This window comes from Narcine bancroftii, chromosome 13, assembly GCF_036971445.1.
Source record: "Narcine bancroftii isolate sNarBan1 chromosome 13, sNarBan1.hap1, whole genome shotgun sequence".
Taxonomy (NCBI): Eukaryota; Metazoa; Chordata; class Chondrichthyes; order Torpediniformes; family Narcinidae; genus Narcine; species Narcine bancroftii.
In genome coordinates this window covers 74,595,067-74,614,538 of record NC_091481.1, presented here as the reverse complement: position 1 = coordinate 74,614,538, position 19,472 = coordinate 74,595,067, and the positions used below count along the sequence as shown (strand labels likewise).

The following is a 19,472-nucleotide window of genomic DNA, read 5'->3' as shown; positions in this document are numbered from 1 at the left end:
AAGATCAGAAGTCATAGAAGCAGAAATAGGCCATTCAGCCCATGGAGTCTGCCCTGCCATTTAATCTTGAGCTGATCCATTTTCCCACTCAGTCCCACTGCCCGGCCTTCTCCCCATAACCTTTGATGCCCTGGCTAATCAAGAACCTATCAATCTCTTCCTAAATTTCACCCAATGACCTCCACAACCACTTGTGGCAACAAATTCCACAGATGCACCATCCTCTGGCTGAAGAAATTCCTATCCATTTCTGTTATAAGAGGACGCCCTTCAATCCTTTTGTCCTGGACTCTCCCACTGTGGAAAACAACCTTTCCACATCTACTCTATTCATACCTTTCAACATTCAACATTCAAAATATTTCAATGAGACCCCTTCTCCCAAATTCCAATGAGTACAGGCTAAGAGCTGTCAAACACTCATATGACAACCCTTTCACTCCAAAAATCATCTTTGTGAACCTCCTTTGAACCCTCTCCAACGTCAGCACATCTTTTCTTAATTGAGGAGCCCAACACTGCTCAGAATACTCCAAGTGGGATCTCACCAGTGGCTTATAAAGCCTCAACATTACATCCCTGCTCTTATATTCTATTCCTCATGTTTCTTAACTACATAACCTTGTGACAAATATTGATTCTGGCAGTCAGCAAGCTTCTAATAGCTTGCAACAGCATGGTAATTTGAGACAAATTTACAATACAGTAAAACCTCATTAGAACGCGGTCATTGGGGTCCAAGATTTCATACCGTGTTGCAGCCGAGTCGTGGAACAGATGCAAATATGTGGCTGGAGACCCACCAAAGTGTTTACCATCTTTACTGACTCCTCAGTTCAGGTATAATTCATACCATGTCTAGTCTCCATGTAGTAAAACTGCAGATATCGTGGTTGAAGTAAAAACACAAAGCTGGTGAACATGAGCAGGTCAACCACTTTCATTTATAAAGTTTGGGGTCCGCAGACACCCACGCTCTAAGCGATTCCGCAGATTAACAAATCACGTTCTAACGAGGTTTCAGTGTACTTGTCCAAAATATCTGGTTTCCAAACCTCTTCGCATTGGGCCTGATTAGTTTCTCTTCACATGTGAATCCAAATTTGCTGTGAGGACTTGCAGCCACTTGTCCTCTGGTCTATTTATCTGTCTGCCTCCTAGCCTATACCAGCCACACATCACTCTATTTTCACATTATGGTCTGCCACCATGTCTGACCTCAGCCAGCTTCGAGTCTTCCACAAGCTGAATCACTGGCAGAGTGTTCTTCTCTTATCTGCCAACCACTTCAGCGAGGATGTGTCCTTCCACTCCTGAGGTTTCTCAAGGTCTAGCAGCATACAAGGATTTCGAAGCACCATTGGATGAAGAACTAGTTGTTGCTCAGTGATTGCCGAACTTGGCAAAGTGGAAAGAACAAGGCTTCAGGGGAAAAAAAGAGCAGCATTGGATGATATTCAAAAGAGGTAAAGTCCATCTGTATTCTTCAGGAACAGTTCAAAATATTTTAGCGCTCAAGTTTGTCCATTGTACAGTTAAACAGTTGACCCAATGATTTGGTCATTGGAAGATGGTCATTGCATCAAAATGCCTTTTGCCTGCTCCCCTGAACTAATGATCGATCTGCTGTCTCACTGGGTGATGTTTTAAGTTTGGCTTATGCACTTGCACACATTGGTCAACTTCACTCCATTTGGTTCTGGGATGGCATTCCATGAATCTTCAGGGTACACCTCCCACCCTTGGTCATTCACCTGGGCCCGCCCCCATTTATCCACCTCCCTTTCCACCTTGGAACAGACGCTGCAGGGATGATGGAATGCAGTGAAAACAAAAATAAAACGATGGTCAGCGTCGTGCAACGCATTCGCACTTAGTTACTAATAACATCACATTAAAGCAAAACACCAATACAGCATTCAGGCACTAATAAAAGAAGTGATGTGCATTGGGTTTCAACACAGTTGAGCTCACTTAGATGAATCACAAGGGATTTCCTGCAAAAATATAGAACTGGCACATGAGAATATAACTTTAGATTACAGAGTTCCACTTGTCAAAGATGCCTGTACATTACATTACAATGCCTTCAGTTTTCATAGTTTAACCACCAAATGAGAAATTAAATGAATGTTTTACGGGTAATATATTCAGCCAATCAGAATTCTTCAACCTACTCTCAGATTTTGGAGAAACAAATGTTATCAGTTCATCAGATCTAATGGCCCAGCAGTAGTTTAATCTGCAAAATTCGTTACGGCAGAAGGCTGTGGAGGTGAAGTTAGTGGGTCGATTTAAAGTGAAGATTGGTCACTAAAGGTATAAAAGAAAGTGGGGAAAAGGCAGGAGAATAGGGCTGAGTGGGAAAATAAATCAGCCATGATTTGAATGGCAGAGCAGACATGATGGACTGAGTGGCTTCATTCTGTCTAGCCCTACGTTTTATGGTCTATGGACACACAAATTAGATACCTCCTATTTACACAGAGACTTCAACATTCTCATCTATGCTTTACATTCCAATTCTGACCACATGTTAGATTTTAATTCATCTATTGATTCCCCACACCTTCAGTTGCCTGACCTTCCCAAACTGAGAAACTTTCTCCTTTCATCTCCCTCTATTCAAACCTACTTACTCAATTCATATAATACCACCTGGAGTGTGCGCTATATCAAATTTTGTTTTAGCAGTGTTCCTGTAAGGCACCTTGTGATGTTCCAGCATGTTAAAGTTGGCATACATATACTGTGAATCATTCATGGCCAGGTAACACGGGCCAAGTCCAAAATGTTGGTTCTGTATCTTTATCTTTGCTCTAAAAGACATTGTCTTCCTGCTGAGTTTCTCCAGCCTTGTGTTTTTACTTCAACCAGTGTCAGCTGGTTGAAGCTGGCTCCTGTCTTTGCCCTTTCAACTGACCCAGTTTCCCATGAAGTTTTAAAAAGTAGTGCATGGAATTTTTCACGCAAACTTCTATTTAACTCATGCATTTTTCACAGATGAATTAACATTTTTTTTTGTTGGGGATGATTTTGATTTAACTGCAAACATCCATCTATTTTTCCCATTGTTTTGCATATCCTTAAATTTAATCTCAAGTTTTACCTCAGGCTTTCCGTCAATTCTGAAAGTGAGACGGAAATAGAAAGAGAAAATAGAAGCTGGATAGGCCCTTCAAAGTCCTCCATTGCGTGCACTCATAGATTCAGCCTATCGAACCCACACTCTCAATGGCCCATTGACACCATCCCTCTCATCAACGCCCAAGTTGTGCTACACCCACACATTCAAGGGGAAACTTACAGCGGCTAATTAACTGCATCGTCTTTGTGATGTGGGAGGAAACCAGAACTACTGGGGGGAAGGCCCCCACATGGTCACAAGGAGAACGACCACATGCAAACACATACACACAGGCTCTTACACAGTCGGTTTTGAACCAGTCACAGGAGATGTGGGGTACCAGCACTACCTGTTGTGCCTCTCCACCAGGAAGTGAAAATCTTCCATTGGGAACTCACAATTGGAAAGCCTTGAGTTATTTCAATAATACATTGCCTCAAAGTAAGTTAATAATTAAGTTAAAATATTTCACTTTCTGAAATAAACAACAAAGTTGTGCCTGGTTTCAGTGCTCAGTGGTATTGGAGATATCTTCTTTACAGCATTTCCGATCATTTTATAATTGCATCTCCCAAATTGAAGATGGACAGGATGGTTAGGATTATGGCCAGCGCAATGCTGTTACAGCGCTAGTGACCGGGTTAGAATCCAGCACTGTCTATAAGATGGACAGGACGGTTAGCATTATGGCCATGCAATGCTGTTACAGCGCCAGTGACCCGGGTTAGAATCTAGCACTGTCTGTAAGATGGACAGAATGGTTAGCATTATGGCCATGCAATGCTGTTACAGCGCCAGTGACCCGGGTTAGAATCCAGCACTGTCTGTAAGATGGACAGGATGGTTAGCATTATGGCCATGCAATGCTGTTACAGCGCCAGAGGCCCGTGTTAGAATCCAGCACTGTCTGTAAGATGGACAGGATGGTTAGCATTATGGCCATGCAATGCTGTTACAGCACCAGAGGCCAGTGTTAGAATCCAGCACTGTCTGTAAGAAGCTTGTACCCATGTCTGTGTGGGTTTCCTTCCTCCCACCATTCAAAATGGTACAGGGGTTGTAGCTTAATTGGGTATAATTGGGCGGCACGGGTTTGTGGGCCAGAAGGGCCTGTTACTATGCTGTATGTCTAAATTTGAAGAATAATCTAATCAGCCTCTCCAATAGAAATCAATCACGGTCACCAGATACCCCAGGTGTGAGAGATCTGGTCAACCTCTTGGGGAACAGGAAGGAGTTATTTTGGACTGCTGGCCATGACAAGAGGAATTCTGGTCTCTGTGGAGGTTAGTTGCCATATTGCATGATTTACAGAGTTGCAGTTCCAGGGACCTGAGTTTGATCCTGGCCACCAATGCTCTCTGGACAGTTTTAACAGCCTCCTAGTGACTACATAGGCTCCCTTCGCCCCAGGACTCTAGTTTCATTCCACATCTCATGGGTTGGTTAGACACTAAGCTGCCCCTCATGCCAAGGGGAGTGGTGAAGTCCGGAGGTGGACCAGAATCTTGGGAGAATGTTGGGATTTTTGCTGATCAGTGCTTCATGTGGGAAAAGGGCCCATTTCTACACATTAAAACCGTGGCACTGAGAACATGCCATGTCATTGTAAAGCACAAGGCCATCCTGAGATTCAGGAGGTCCAGCAAATTTGGGAATTTTTTCCAGAGCCAAAACTCTTCTGCTCCAATACACCACTGAGCCATAGAAATCCAGCCACACTAGTGCAGCCCCCCACCAGATCAACTACACCTTGGCTGATCCCCATCCATCATCTCCCAATGAGGTGGGGGGGGGGGGGGCGCTCTCCAGCAAATGTGGAAACCTAGAAAACATATCTAACATCAGCTCATCCCAAAATGGACTGCAGCACACACACTTCCCCCAGAACACAGCACAAGAGGATGCCAGAACAGGAGAAGGAAACTCCCTTTCCTCCAATATTTAACAGCATCAAGGCTGAGTTTGAACCAAAGATTTCTGGTGGCCGATGGAATTCAGTGGAGAGGATATTCGCCCTAATCGCGCAAGTGTACATTGTCTTAAAAACACACATATATTCTTCCTCCAACTCCAAAATTTTAGAACTTTCCACACAAATTCGGGATTGCATTTGAAGAAATATTGGGTCAATTAGGAAGAACGAGGGGCGGGAGCTTGTAAAACATACAAAATTCTACCTGGACGAGATGCAGGAAGGATGTTCCCAGGAGTCCAGGAGAAGGGAAGGAGAAGCCATTTATGACAGAGGCCAGGAAAGTATCTTCCCAAACTGCGGAATTCTCTACCACATTTTTAAATACATTCCAGGAGTTAGATGTTTTTCTTCAGGTGAGAGGGATCAATGGATGTGGAGGGAAAGCTGAAAATAGGGCAATGAAATTTGGCAATTAGCCATGATCATATTAAATGCTGGAACAGACTTGAAAGACTAAATGGCCTTCTTCTGGCCCTACTTCCTTTGTTTCTGTTCTGCAAGAAGCACGATTGTTTTTAGAACATAAGAACATAGGAAAGAGGAGCAGAAGTCGGCCATCCGGCCCGTTGAGTCTGCTCCGCCGTTCAATTATATCATGGCTGATCTGGTGATGGGCTCATCTCCACCTCCCTGCCTTTTCCCCATATCCCTTAATTCCCCTACAATGTAAACATCTATCCAACCTTGTTAGTACAAGCAGAAGCAGCTGAAGGTGTTTCATACAACTGTCCCATTCTTAATTTTACACAATTATCTTATAAATCTCATCCTATCCACTAAGAAAATACAAAATTTAGATCTGAATGAATCAAATAAACCTGCATCTTCAGCAATCAAGAAATATATATCTTTTAAAATCTTTGCTTTGTTTTATAAAAAAAAGTTATGTGTAAAAATAACAAGACTGCGAGAACAGCTTATTTCACCCAGAGTTCACAATGAGGAAGATTCCGGAAGGGGCTATAGGAACACACCTCCTTGGCCATCGAGTGCGATGCACTATTTTTCGGAGAGAATCAATTGGCATCCTGAAGCAAGGAGAGGTGCAGGGTTACGGAGAGAACCAGGATCAGCTTCGGAATGCAGACCCAACGCAGGTATGATCTCGTCCTGCACTGCATGCTGCGGTTTTTAGAAGCAAGCATCGCAAGGCTTCAAATTTCCCCTTCTCACAAACCTTCTGAGAATTAGGATATTAAATGAAAATACCATTGACTGTTTGAGGTCATTGTGTGAAATGACTCTGCCATTTTCAAAGACTTCTTTGGGTTTTGAAGGATGCAGGGCACCTGGTTTAGGATATTGCAAGAAGATTATGATTGGCTGAGGGCTGGGATTAACAGTTTTCCCTCCTCTGTGAAGTTTGCCTCTGCCATCAGATATTTATCCATTCAATTTCACTTGCCGGCCTTACCACCTGGGTTTGTTTCTGCAGCCTTTTCCCTCAGAACAGGAATGATTATAAAGGTGGATACATTGACTGGCTTTGAAAGTTCTTATCAGCCCATTTTGAAGGGCATTAGGAAATGGCTTGCAAGTTCGTTCACAGGCAATCTCTCACTTTGTATGACAAATGATGTCAACAGTGTGATTGGAGACCTGAGATTGGAGGTATTGGGTCATGACCTCAGTTCAATGGAATGCCCAAGATTTAGGGTGCAAAAAGATAAGCCACTAAAAGGAAATTTACCTCAATAGGACCATCAACTACAAAGCTGAAGGACTAGTAGTATTCCACCACCAGGCAGAAACCCAAAATAAATCCCATCTGAAAAGAATAAGGCATTTCCTACAACTACAATCCCTCTAAAATTTCATTTATGATCATTCAAAAGATACTTCAGATGTGTCACTTTGTGGAAACAGAGATTCAGATTACACCAAAAGCAAATCAGATGTGGGTAGCAGCCTGGATCCTTTTAAATTCAGAGAAATTTGATTGAAGCCAATAAAAATAATACTTCCAAGTCAACCTCTGCATTCTCGATGGTTCCCAGTGCAGGGACTATCCAGAAAGATTCCCGAGACCACAAAGGCTTGGGCTAAAATCCCGGGACAGTCAAACACCAAGTCAGTGGAATTTTGTGGTTTCCTCGCTGCAGATTGCTTACACAGGGAACAGGAATGGTTACTGAGCAATCCAGCTCTCTCTGCATTGCAGTACTAGTGGGTCAGGTGCAGATCAGATCTTTAGATGGAGGGGGACCAAAGAGAAATAAATTGGCACATCATATCCTTTGAAGAAAATCAAAGTGGCCTTCATATATTGCATGATTTTTAAAAATATCTATCTCAAAACAATGAGTCTGTTGGAAGGATTACATGGGGGAATTGTTAGGCAGTTATGCACTTTGTCTGTGTCTCCCTTGAAACAGCAAGTTCCCAAATTTTTCCCCCAGTTTGGGAAAAGAGCTGATTTCCCATCAAAGCCATTATATCCTGGACATCTGCAACACATGCTTGATTCCAGCAAAGGAAGGGGAAGGCAACAGAGGCAAACAGCACAGCATGAGAGAGGTTTAGGGTGGATTATATGGAGCTATGCGATTGTCCTCAAGTTTGGTTCAAAACTCTTCCAAAGAGCGAATGATCTAGAAAAGCCAAGTGCAGCAGGTGTTGACAATAAATGCAAGGCAACCTGAGCCCCATGTCCTCCCAATGAAAAGAAAAAGGTTTAGCGAAACGGTGACCAATAGGGCACCCATGAGGGAAGGTCCCTAGCACCTCCCGACACACACACACAGCTCGAATACATCTCTGGATAAAGTGCTGTAACCTAGACAACGCTCCACTGAATGACACTGGTGTCCTTCCCACCAATGGAGATCAGGCAGGTGTTGTCATGGAGAAAGGCAACGTTGGTCACGTGACTGCTGTGGCCACCGTACTTGTGACTTGGCGCCTGCAACACAAAATAGAGACGGTTGTTGAACACTCGCCGATATGTGGATGATGAGGAAGCTGAGTGAAGTCCCATTTGGAATGGCTGGGTAATATGGTCTGTTTCCCATGTAAATCCCCTCTGCAACAGTACAATGGATGCCCTTCACCACAGGGACATTCCCCCTCCCCCCACAAAAATAAATTTCATTCACAATAAAACCACCATATATACTTGTGTAAAAGTCAATTTTGTGTAAAGGTAGACCCCCTGTTTTTGGCCCAAAAAGCTGGTATTTTCCATATATTTCATGTAAAAGTTGGCCCTGGCCCCCGGCTGCCCCTGAACTCCCAACACATCGAGTAAAGATGTCACCCAGTCCCGGCTGCCCGCTGGAGCTCCCGACACTGCAGACAACACAGATACTTACTGCGGTCAAAAGTAGTATGCGTGTAATAGTCAATCCCATAAATTTAACGTTAAAAATGGTCTACAAAATTCAATTTTTACATGAGTTTAATACGGTATATACAGAAGTCTTTTTGCATCTTTGGTGTCATATTCATATATCCCATTACTGTATATTGTTTCGTTACTCCTCCAATTTGCTACGTTGCACTATTGGCATTATGTAGCCCCCTGTAGTTACTCCCCCTCCGGTCTCAGGCTGTGTCCGGTAGCGGAAGGACTCAAGATTGTGCAAATTGATTTGAGCTGGCAATTTGTCACAACGCAAAGAGCTACTGAGAATGGACTTTAAATCTCAGCCTTGCCCACACCTCGAATTACAGGTGACCCCTGCATTACAGCCAATCAGGTAACAGAGAGTCATCCTCTCAGATTACAGAAAGCAGGTTATGGGGAGAAGGCCGGGCAGTGGAACTGAGTGGGAAAATGGATCAGCTCATGATTAAATGACAGGGCGGATTTAATGGGCCAAATAGCCTATTTCTGCTCCTATGTCTAATGGTCTTAAAGAATTCACAAACCTCTACCTGACATGCTGAATTGCAAAATAAAATTTGTTCTCACAGATTTTGTGAAAAATACAAATGAACAAACACAAAATCTATTGTTTTTTTTTACTCCAATGCCTGACATATGCATGGATAACATGGCTTTGCATCACAATGGATAGCGTTTTCCAGGAGTTCTAGGCATGCCCCGGAAAATGGAGCCAAGGTGGAGAGCTGTGTTTCTCTAATTGCATCAGTTGATGAGTTGACTGGCCATGATTTTAGTAACTTTGCATGTGTGAAGAATTATCTGGTCTGTTCATTACTGCTGAACTCAGCAAACACCGATTAACCTACAGCATGTTCCAATGGCACGGCTTCATGTAATAATGCATTGGAAGAGTTGAATAATGAGTTTCAGTTGAAAAGAGGCCCTTTGGCCCATCTTATCCATGCCAACCAAGCTCCCTAAATGAGTTTGGCCCATTTGTTAGCATGGTTAGTGTAGTGGTTAGCACAACACTGTTAATTGGGATATTTGGCTAGCACATGTTCATGGGATGGAAGGGCCTGTTGCCATGCTGTATGTCTAAATTTAACAGTTTTTTTAAAAAAGATACTATGGAATCATTCACCTTCCCACCAAAATGACCACTGAGGAATCTCAAAGTTTATTGAAGCCATGAAAATTATTGGAGTCATAGTTATGCCTCGCCGGGCGGGGATGGTGGTGGAAGCTGAAACATTGGGGGCATTTAAAAGACTCTTTGACAGACACATGGATGAAAGAAAAATAGAGGGTTGTAGCAGCTCACCGAACCGGCTTAATCGAACCAGCTAGGTCTACTCAGGATCCTTTAAACTAGAATGGTTGGGGGGAGGGAACAAAATAGTACAGAGCAGTAAGGAGAAGGTTAGAATGCAAACAAAGAAAGTTTGTAGTAAGTATTTGAATATGGATGGGCAGGTGATAGAGAAGGGAAATGCTCTGGAAGAAGATGAAGGGCAATTGGCAGGAAAAGTAAATAATGTTGTTCTTAAAGATGAGGGAAAACAGGGATTAAAAACTGGGAAATCTCTGAAATTCATATATTTTAATGCCAGGAGTATTGTAAAAAAGGTGGATGAGCTGAAGGTGTGGATTGATACTTGGAAGTATGATGTGGTAGCGATTAGTGAGACATGGTTGCAGGAGGGATGTGATTGGCAACTGAATATCCCTGGGTTTCGTTGTTTTAGGTGTGATAGAGTCGGAGGGGCAAGAGGAGGTGGGGTTGCATTGCTTGTCAGGGAAAATATTACAGCGGTGCCTCGGAAGGATAGATTAGAGGGCACATCCACGGAGGCTATTTGGGTGGAACTGAGGAGTAGGAAAGGAGAGGTTACACTTGTAGGGGTGTATTATAGACCAGCCGGAGGGGACCGAGACCTAGAGGAGCAAATCTGTAGGGAGATAGTAGATATTTGTGATAAGCACAGGGTTGTAATTATGGGACATTTTAATTTTCCACATATAGATTGGGAAACACATTCTGTGAAAGGACTGGATGGGTTAGAGTTTGTGAAATGTGTGCAAGATAGTTTTTTACAACAATATGTAGAGGTGCCGACCAGAGAAGGAGCAGTGTTAGATCTACTGTTGGCAAAAGGGATGGGTCAAGTGACGGAGGTTAGTGTTGGCGAGCACTTCGGGTCCAGTGATCATAATGCCATCAGCTTCAATGTCATTATAGAAAGAGAGAAGTCAGGGCCAAGGGTTGAGGTTTTTGATTGGGGAAAAGCTAGATTTGAGGAGATGCGAAAGGACTTGCAGGGTGTGCATTGGGACAATTTGTTTTATGGGCAGGATGTAGTAGAGAGATGGAAGTCTTTTAAAGATCAGATTTTGAGAGTGCAAAAGCTTTATGTTCCTGTTAGGTTAAAAGGAGGGGCAAAAGGTTTGAGAGAGCCGTGGTTTTCAAGGAATATTGGAAACTTGGTTCGAAGAAAAAGGGAGGCGTAGATTAGATATAAGAAGCATGGAGTTAAGGAGATGTTTGAAAGATACATTGAATGTAAGAGGAATCTTAAGAGAGGAATTAGGAAAGCTAAAAGAAGGTACGAGAAAACTATGGCAAGCAGGGTGAAAACTAATCCAAAAGAGTTCCACAAATATGTTAATTGTAAGAGGAAAGCTAGAGACAAAATTGGTCCCTTAGAAAATCAGAGCGGAAAACTGTGTGTGGAGCCTAGAGAAATGGGGGAGATATTGAACAGTTTCTTTTCTTCGGTATTCACTAAGGAGAAGGATATTGGGAGATGTGAGATAAAAAAAAGCAAATTGGGTAAATATGGGGAATATAGAGATTACAAAAGGTGTAGTTTTAAGGCTTTTGAAGAATATAAAGGTGGATAAGTCTCCGGGACCAGACGGGATCTTCCCCAGGACATTGAGAGAAGTGAAGGAGGAAATAGCAGAGGCTCTGGCGGTAATTTTCCAAATGTCATTAGATATGGGGATAGTGCCGGAGGATTGGCGCATTGCGCATGTGGTTCCGTTATTTAAAAAGGGTTCAAGGAGGAAGCCTGGCAACTATCGGCCTGTAAGTTTGACGTCTGTGGTAGGTAAATTAATGGAGAAAATTCTTAGAGATAGTACTTATAAACATCTGGATAGACAGGGTCTGATCAGGAGCACTCAACATGGATTTGTGGGAGGAAGGTCATGTTTGACCAATCTGATTGAATTTTTTGAAGAGGTGACTAGGAATGTGGATGAGGGTAGCGCAGTGGATGTTGTCTATATGGACTTCAGTAAGGCCTTCGATAAGGTACCACATGGAAGGTTAGTTAGGAAGGTGCAGTCTTTAGGTATAAATTTTAAGATAGTCAAATGGATTGAACATTGGCTGAAAGGGAGAGGCCAGAGAGTGGTAGTGGATAATTGTCTGTCAGGTTGGAGGCCGGTGACCAGTGGTGTGCCTCAAGGATCTGTATTGGGCCCATTGTTGTTCATTATATACATTAATGATCTAGATGATGGGGTGGTGAATTGGATTAGTAAATATGCAGACGATACTAAGATAGGTGGAATAGTGGATAATGAAGAAAGTTTTCAAGGATTCCAGAGGGATTTGGGCTGCTTAGAAAAGTGGGCTGAAAAATTGAATTTAATGCTGATAAGTGTGAGGTGCTTCATTTTGGTAAGAAGAATCAGAATAGGACATACGTGGTAAATGGGAGAGCATTGAGGAATACAGAAGAGCAGAAAGATTTAGGAGTAACGGTACATCGTTCCCTGAAGGTAGAAACTCACGTGAATAGGGTGGTGAAGAAGGCTTTTAGTATGCTGGCCTTTATCAATCATTGCATGGAATATAGGAGTTGGGAGGTGATGTTGAGATTGTATAAGACGTTGGTGCGGCCTAATTTGGAGTTCTGTGTGCAGTTCTGGTCGCCTAATTATAGGAAGGATATAAACAGAGTGGAGAGAGTGCAGAGAAGGTTTACCAGAATGTTACCTGGGTTTAAGCATCTAGAGTATAGGGAGAGATTGAACAGATTAGGACTTTATTCTTTGGAGCGTAGAAGGTTGAGAGGGGATTTGATAGAAGTATTTAAGATTATGAAAGGGATAGACAGAGTGGATGTGGATAGACTATTTCCGTTAAGAGGAGGAAAGATTAAAACAAGAGGACATGAGTTAAGAATTAAGGGGCAGAGGTATAGAGGTAACATGAGGGGGAACTTCTTTACTCAGAGAGTGGTAGCCGTGTGGAATGATCTTCCGGGAGAAATAGTGGCGGCGGAGTCAATTGTATTATTTAAGAAAAGGTTGGACAGGTATATGGATGAGAAGAAGATGGAGGGTTATGGGCATTGTGCAGGGAGGTGGGACTAGAAAGGGGTGTTTGGTTCGGTGCGGACTGGAAGGGCCTAATGGCCTGTTTCCGTGCTGTAATTGTTATGTTATGTTATAGGTTCCGAGTGACGTCATGATGTAACAATGTGATGATGTCAGTCGGAACGTGGGGTTTTCAAAAGCTGTGAGATAATGAATTTTGGGATATGAAATGCTGGCAGGACAGAGAGTATAAATGGCAGGGAGCTTTGGAGTGTTGGTTAACAGAGGCTCAGTTCATAACTCACTGAAAACAGTGACAAATTATGACATGTTCAAATGCATACATAGCGCAAAAGTGCAGAGTTTCAGGGAGAGATTTTTTAGTATGGAGCTAAGGCAGCACAGTTTTACTATTTTGAGGATAATTCAGATGCTTGTTGAAGGCAGGAACGAAACTGTTTTTGAATCTGGTGGTGCGTGACCTCACAATCGTGAATCTTCATCGGCAGTGGCTTGAGGAGAATGGGGCTGCTTTTCCAAGGCAGACAGAGTTATAGATGGGGGGTGGGGGTGGGGTGTATGTGACGGCCTGAGCCACATTCACAACCCTCTGGAGTTTCTTGTGGTCTTGAGCGGAACAGTTTTTAAAAAAAAATTTAGACATTCAGCACAGTAACAGGCCCTTAGAGCCCATGAGCCCGTAACGCCCAATTGACCTACAACCCCCACCCCATACACTTTGAAATGCTTTTAATGATCCACCTGTAGTTCTTGAGGGAGGTAGGTAATATGTCAAAATGTTACAAATAATTTATCAAAAGTGGAAAGATTTAAGAAAGATTTGAAAAGTGGAATTGTGGCAGCGCACAGAGACGCAGGTGAACCGGCTCCACAATGTTACGGCCGTGGCAGCGGAGCAGCCGCGTCAAGATGGCGCCACTAAGCGCATCTTCTCACGCGCTGAAAAGGGACTATGTACGTGCACTCAGTTGCATCATGATGTCACCCCCCGTGCGTGGGTGGGATTTATGGGCCACCTTATAAGGCGCAGCCTGGGCTTTTCAAAATTAAATCGTTTGGCGTGCAAGTGACTTAATGTGTAGTCTCCTTATTTCCCTTCCCTTAGTAGCTACTGTTACAACTGGTGACCCTGACCAGCCCAGACGATTATGGACTCTACACCATGGACGCTGCAGCAGTCAATGCAGTGGCTATGAAATTGCCATCCTTCTGGACGCTTCGCCCACGTACTTGGTTCGGGCAAGCAGAAGCGCAATTTCACCTCTGGCAGATTACCTCCGACTTGACAATGTTTTACCACGTCGTCAGCTCCCTCACCCAAGAGACCGCAGCCAGGGTGGACGACCTGATACACGACCCTCCGGAGGAAGGCAAGTACCCAGCCCTCAAGAATCTCCTCCTGAGTACTTTCAGCCTGTCCAGACGCCAGGCTCGTGCAACTAGACGGCTTAGGCAACAGAGCATCAACACCAAATGCTCGCACTTGCAGAGGGCCTCAAGTCGTGTCTAATGTTTGAGCAGGCCTTCCTGGATCAAATGCCAGATGACATACAATTGCTGTTGGCGGATGAAAATTTCTCAGACCCACGTAAGGTTGCAGCCAGAGTAGACGTTTTGTGACACACGAAACCCAAAAATGAGTCTGCCATGAGCCAGTCGACTTGACTCCACCCAGACCATCAGACCAGACCCCACCCAAACCGAGCACACTGTGCCCCAGCAAACCAGCAGAGGCACCAAACACTAACTGGTGTTTTTATCACCAATGCTGGGAGGGCATAAGCATGAAGATGCAGGCAGCTCTGCTCACTTTTGGAAAATACCCAGGCCAGCACTGCTAATGGCTATGAAGGCTGGCTACACCAATAGCCTATTACACGTCACCGACAAGGCTAGCGGCCTGCAGTTCCTGGTTGACACAGGTGCCAAACTCAGTGTCATCCCGCCAACCACCCTGGAGGCACGAATGCGCCATGAGGTCCCACCATCAAGACCTATGGCACGCGCAAGGTTTAAATACAACTCAGCAGAGAAATGATCCAGTGGAATTTCATACTAGTCGCTGTGGACACCACTCCTCGGCACAGACTTTCTTTGAGCGCACATCCTGCTGGTGGACATGAAGGTCAAATGCCTGGTCTATGCCCAGACATTCCAGACCATCCAACTTAAAGCAACCAATGCTCGCAATGCAAGCGTGGCCACACTGAGCGCCCCAAAAGATGAGAACAGTCAATACTGGACGAATTCCCATCCATCCTCAGGACGCAGTTTACTTCCACCATGCCACAGCACAGGGTGCAACACCACATCCCGACCCAAGGCCCCCCGTTCAAGCCAAAGCCAGAAGCCTTCACCCGGATAAACTGCAATTGGGCAAAGAAGAATTTTCTCGGATGCAAGAGTTGGGCATAGACTGTAGGTCCAACAGTCCATGGTCGTCCCCACTTCACATGGTCCCCAAGTCCTCAGGCGAGTGGCAGCCCTGCGAAGATTACTGCCACCTTAATGACTCTACTAAACCTGACCACTACCCCACCCTGCATATACAAGACTTGACGGCAAACCTGCATGGTGCAAAGGTTTTCTCAAAGGTCGATCTAGTGCATGGCTATCGGCAGATTCCCGCCCACCTGGACGGGAAAGACAACTATCATCAACTTATTCGGACTTTTTGAATTCCTCTGCATGCCATTTGGCCTCAAGAATCCAGCGCAAACCTTCCAGCGCTTGATAGACACGGCGGGCAGAGACTTGGACTTTGTGTTCATCTACCTGGATGACATACTCATCGTACTCAAGGTCCACAAAGAGCATAAAGGTCATCTCCGCAGAGTCTACACATGCCTGTCTAACTTCGGCCTCATGGTCAACTTGGCAAAGTGCCAGTTCAGGAAAGTCTCCATGCAATTCCTAGGCCACACTATCACCGCAAATGGGGCAACACCATCAACAGAAAAAATTGCAGCCATACGCCAGCTCACCCCCCTGCCCCCCAACACCCTCAAAGGCCTCCAGGAATTCACCGGGATGGTTAATTTCTTCATGCTTCAATCCAGGGGTAGTACACATCATGCAACCACTGTTTGCCATGATGTCAACCAAATGCAAGATTCTAGCTTGGACAGAGGAGGCCAACGCAGCCTTCACTGCAACTAAGAACGCCCTGGCCATCGCCACCTTGCTTGTACACCTTGGATCAGATGTTCCCACAGCCCTCACCGTGATGCATCAGCAACAGCTATCGGGCGCATCCTCGAACAGTCTGTCGACAGTCAGTGGAGGCCGTTAGCCTTTTTCAGACGCCATCTATGCCCCCGGAGCTTAATTACAGCATGTATGACAGGGAGCTCCTGGCACTCTACCTTGCCATTAGACATTTCCATTACTTTCTGGAGGGTTGGTTGTTTATTGTTTTTAAAAGTGTGCCCCTCACGCACACTTTCTCTATGGTCAAGGATCTCTGGTCAGCGCACCAGCAATGCCACCTATCGTACATATCGGAGTTCACCACCGCCATCCGGCACCTCTCCAGTAAGGACAACGTTGTGGCCGACACCTCTCTCGACCTACCATCCAAACCTTGTCCCCCAGATTGGACTACTCCCAACTGGCGCAGCCCAAAAAGAGGATGCAGAAAGGCAGGCTTTCCGCACAGCCATCACCGGCCTCCGCTTTGAAGACATCAGCCTGCCGGGGAGCTCTGACTCACTGCTGTGCGGTGTTTACACTGGCTCACCGGTTGTACCACAGCAATGGAGGTTCCAGATTTTCCAGGCCATCCATGACCTCGCCCACCTGTCCACAATCTGCATGGTGGCAGAGAGGTTCATATGGCACGGCCTGAGAAAGCAAGTTGCCCAACATGGCACGGCCTGAGAAACCAAGTTGCCCAACTGGCCCGCATTTGCACCCAGTGTCAGACCTCTAAGGTCCACGACACGTCAAGACCCCCCCCCCCACCCCGTCCATCAGTTCAACCCTCCGAAGAGGCAATTTGAGCATATACACGTTGACATCATGGACCCACTACCCATCTAATGGGATGCCCGGTACCTGCTAACGGTGGTAGACCACACCACAAGGTGACCAGAAGCCATCCCGTTAAAAGACACTTCCACTGATTTCTGCGTCAGGGCACTACTCACACATTGGATTGTAAGGTTTGGGATAACAGCCCATGTTACCACCGACAGAGGGGCACAGTTTACATCGGCACTGTGGACTCAGCTAGCAACTCTCCTGGGCATTAAGCTGCACCACACCGCCATCTACCACTCACAATCCAACGGCCTCGTCGAATGGTTCCACCTCCACCTGAAGTCAGCTCTCATGGCCCGTTTAACCGGCCTCAGCTGGTTGGACAACTTCCCCTGGGCATCCAAACTGCACCCAAAGAGGACCTGCAGGCTTCCTCCACGGAATTGGCGTACAGCACCCCATTAATCCTGCCAGGTGAATTCTTCCTATCATCCCAAGACCCAAGTACCAAGAGGAGAGCAGCGTTGCAGAAACTACGGGACAGGTTAACCTCCTTCGCAACCACCCCCTCCCCCAACCCTCACACCACAGATGCTGGCCTATATCCATTCCTCAGGTTTTATTAACCACAGACTTTGTTTTTGTCCGCCGCGGACTGCATTCCGGCACCCCGCACCCCCCACCCCATACAAAGTCCTACGCAGCACGGGCAAAACCTTCACACTGGACATTGGGGGTAGGGAGGAACTGTTCACAGCCAACTGGCTGAAGCCCGCATATCTTAACCTCAGCCAGCCGGTCATGCCAGCGCAACCCAAGCACTGGGGACATCTTCCCAAAGGTCTGACTCCACTACGCTCAGGGGTAACGTATTGCCAGAGCCGGTTCTGGGGGGGTGCGGTTGGTTGTGTGGCGGCGCATATCGAGACGCAGGCAAACTGGCTCCAAGCTGTTACAGACCAAGATGGCGCTGCCCAGCACATCATCTCCCTTGCTCAAAAGGGCCTCACACATGCTCTCGGCTGCGTTCTGACGTCACCACCTGCACATGGACGGGACTCACGGTCCGCCTTATATGGCACAGCGCGGGCTTTACAAAATTAAACCGTTAGACATACAAGTGACTTACAATGTGTAGTCTCCTTATTTCACTTCTCTTATTAGCTACCACTACAGAATCAAGTGTTTTTTAGAGAGGGAGTTGCATTGAAAATTGCCTAAAAGCCCAACAATCGATCTTGGTCCGTGAGAATAATTAACAAGAGGCCAAAAACAGAGTAATTTGCTGAATTTCCTGATCTATTTATAATTGCTCACCCAGGAAATGATCGCCTTACGTAAACATTCTGGCGAATGTTTCAACTCACTGAATAGGAGGAATATGTTGCAGCAAGTTCTGTGAACTTCTCAAAACCACAGCTTGCTCACCCGACAAAAATGTCAACAGCACGTCACTCCAGGGCCTGAAATACACAGACATGCACCTCCGCAGATCCACTCCGGTCACTACCAGGAGTGTGACTCCAAAACAGGAACACGCCACTTCATCTATTAATACCCGCAGCTCGACAAATCATAACTCTGAGACTTGGGTGTTACAAAGCAAAACTGAGGTAAAGACTGGGGAACCGCAGCTTGGAGATGACACAACCCTCTCTGCTTGTCACATGCACCTTCCTGCTGCCTTGGAAAAGCAGCCAGTGCACTGAAAGTTTGGCAAATGCTGCCGGCCAGGTGATGGGCATTTCAGTGGGGGCAACATTTTGGAAAGAATACAATCGTCTAATCAATTCAATGCATTTCACCACCCCCCCCTCACCCCCCCCCCCCACCCCCACAAAGAACCAATGCTCTAGAACAGGGGTGGCCAAACTGCAGCCCACCGTCCATTAGTAAGTAGGCCGTAAAAAGAATAAACAAGGCAGTGTTGCCAGAGCTGCTGTACTGGCAGCGCCTCCGCTGGTGCGGAGAGCAGGGAGCAGAGGCACAGTGCTCCCCTGCAGGGTCCAACTTCCCAGCCCAGCTGCCTTCAGCTCTGTACAGGCTTTAAATGGGTTGCTAAGGGAGCCGACAGTGGTTGAAAACTAATGGGCAAAATATTGTTCGGCCCCATGACTCCTTGTATTTTTCTGTATGAGGCCCACAACCAAAACTGTCTGGCCACCCTTTCTCTAGAAGAATAGTACTCCTCATTGCCAGTCCCTAAACCGTAATCATGTACCTACCCGGGGTTGTGAGCAGGGGTATGAAAATAAGTTTACTTTTCCAAGATCATCAGCTGTAGCAAGGAGTTGATCATCAGTGGACCTACAGACAGCATTTATATCTGTTCCATCAGCTCCATCTGGCCAAATGCCTGGGTTGAGGAAAATAAATAATTACAGTGAAGCAGTATCCACAATGAGGTCACATGATCAGCTTCAAAGCACACAGATAAATTTTATTTACAGCACAGTAGAGACGATTCCAGCCATTTAAACCCTTGATGCCTAATTACACCCAAATGAAACAACAACCCCCCAAGTTTTGGAGGGTGGGAGGAACTCGGAGCACCCGGACTGAAGCCCACGCAGACATGGGGAGATTCCTTACAAACAGCTCTGTAACAGCATTGCATTAACTGCTATGTTAATCTTGCTATCTTGTTCTGTTGTAAAAGCAATTTAAAATCTTCCCAATGCATACTCCTTCTCCCAGTCTTAAAT

General features: G+C 45.5%; 1 protein-coding gene across 4 annotated transcripts in view; it reads right to left on the bottom strand.

Annotated features, from left to right (window-relative positions):
* Window positions 1-1,451: 1,451 nt before the first annotated feature.
* The window catches only part of LOC138748337 (echinoderm microtubule-associated protein-like 1), a 146,367-nt gene continuing 128,346 nt past the window's right edge, over window positions 1,452-19,472 (bottom strand). For 2 of the 4 annotated variants that reach the window (XM_069908352.1, XM_069908353.1), the window contains 2 exons: window positions 18,993-19,123; window positions 1,452-8,007 (listed from right to left, as the gene is read on the bottom strand). In XM_069908352.1, the coding sequence (XP_069764453.1) occupies window positions 7,882-8,007; window positions 18,993-19,123 (257 nt within the window). In that variant the 3' untranslated portion in view covers window positions 1,452-7,881. The remainder of the gene's footprint in view (window positions 8,008-18,992; window positions 19,124-19,472) is intronic. The other 2 variants (XR_011347948.1, XM_069908351.1) reach the window with 2 other exon arrangements.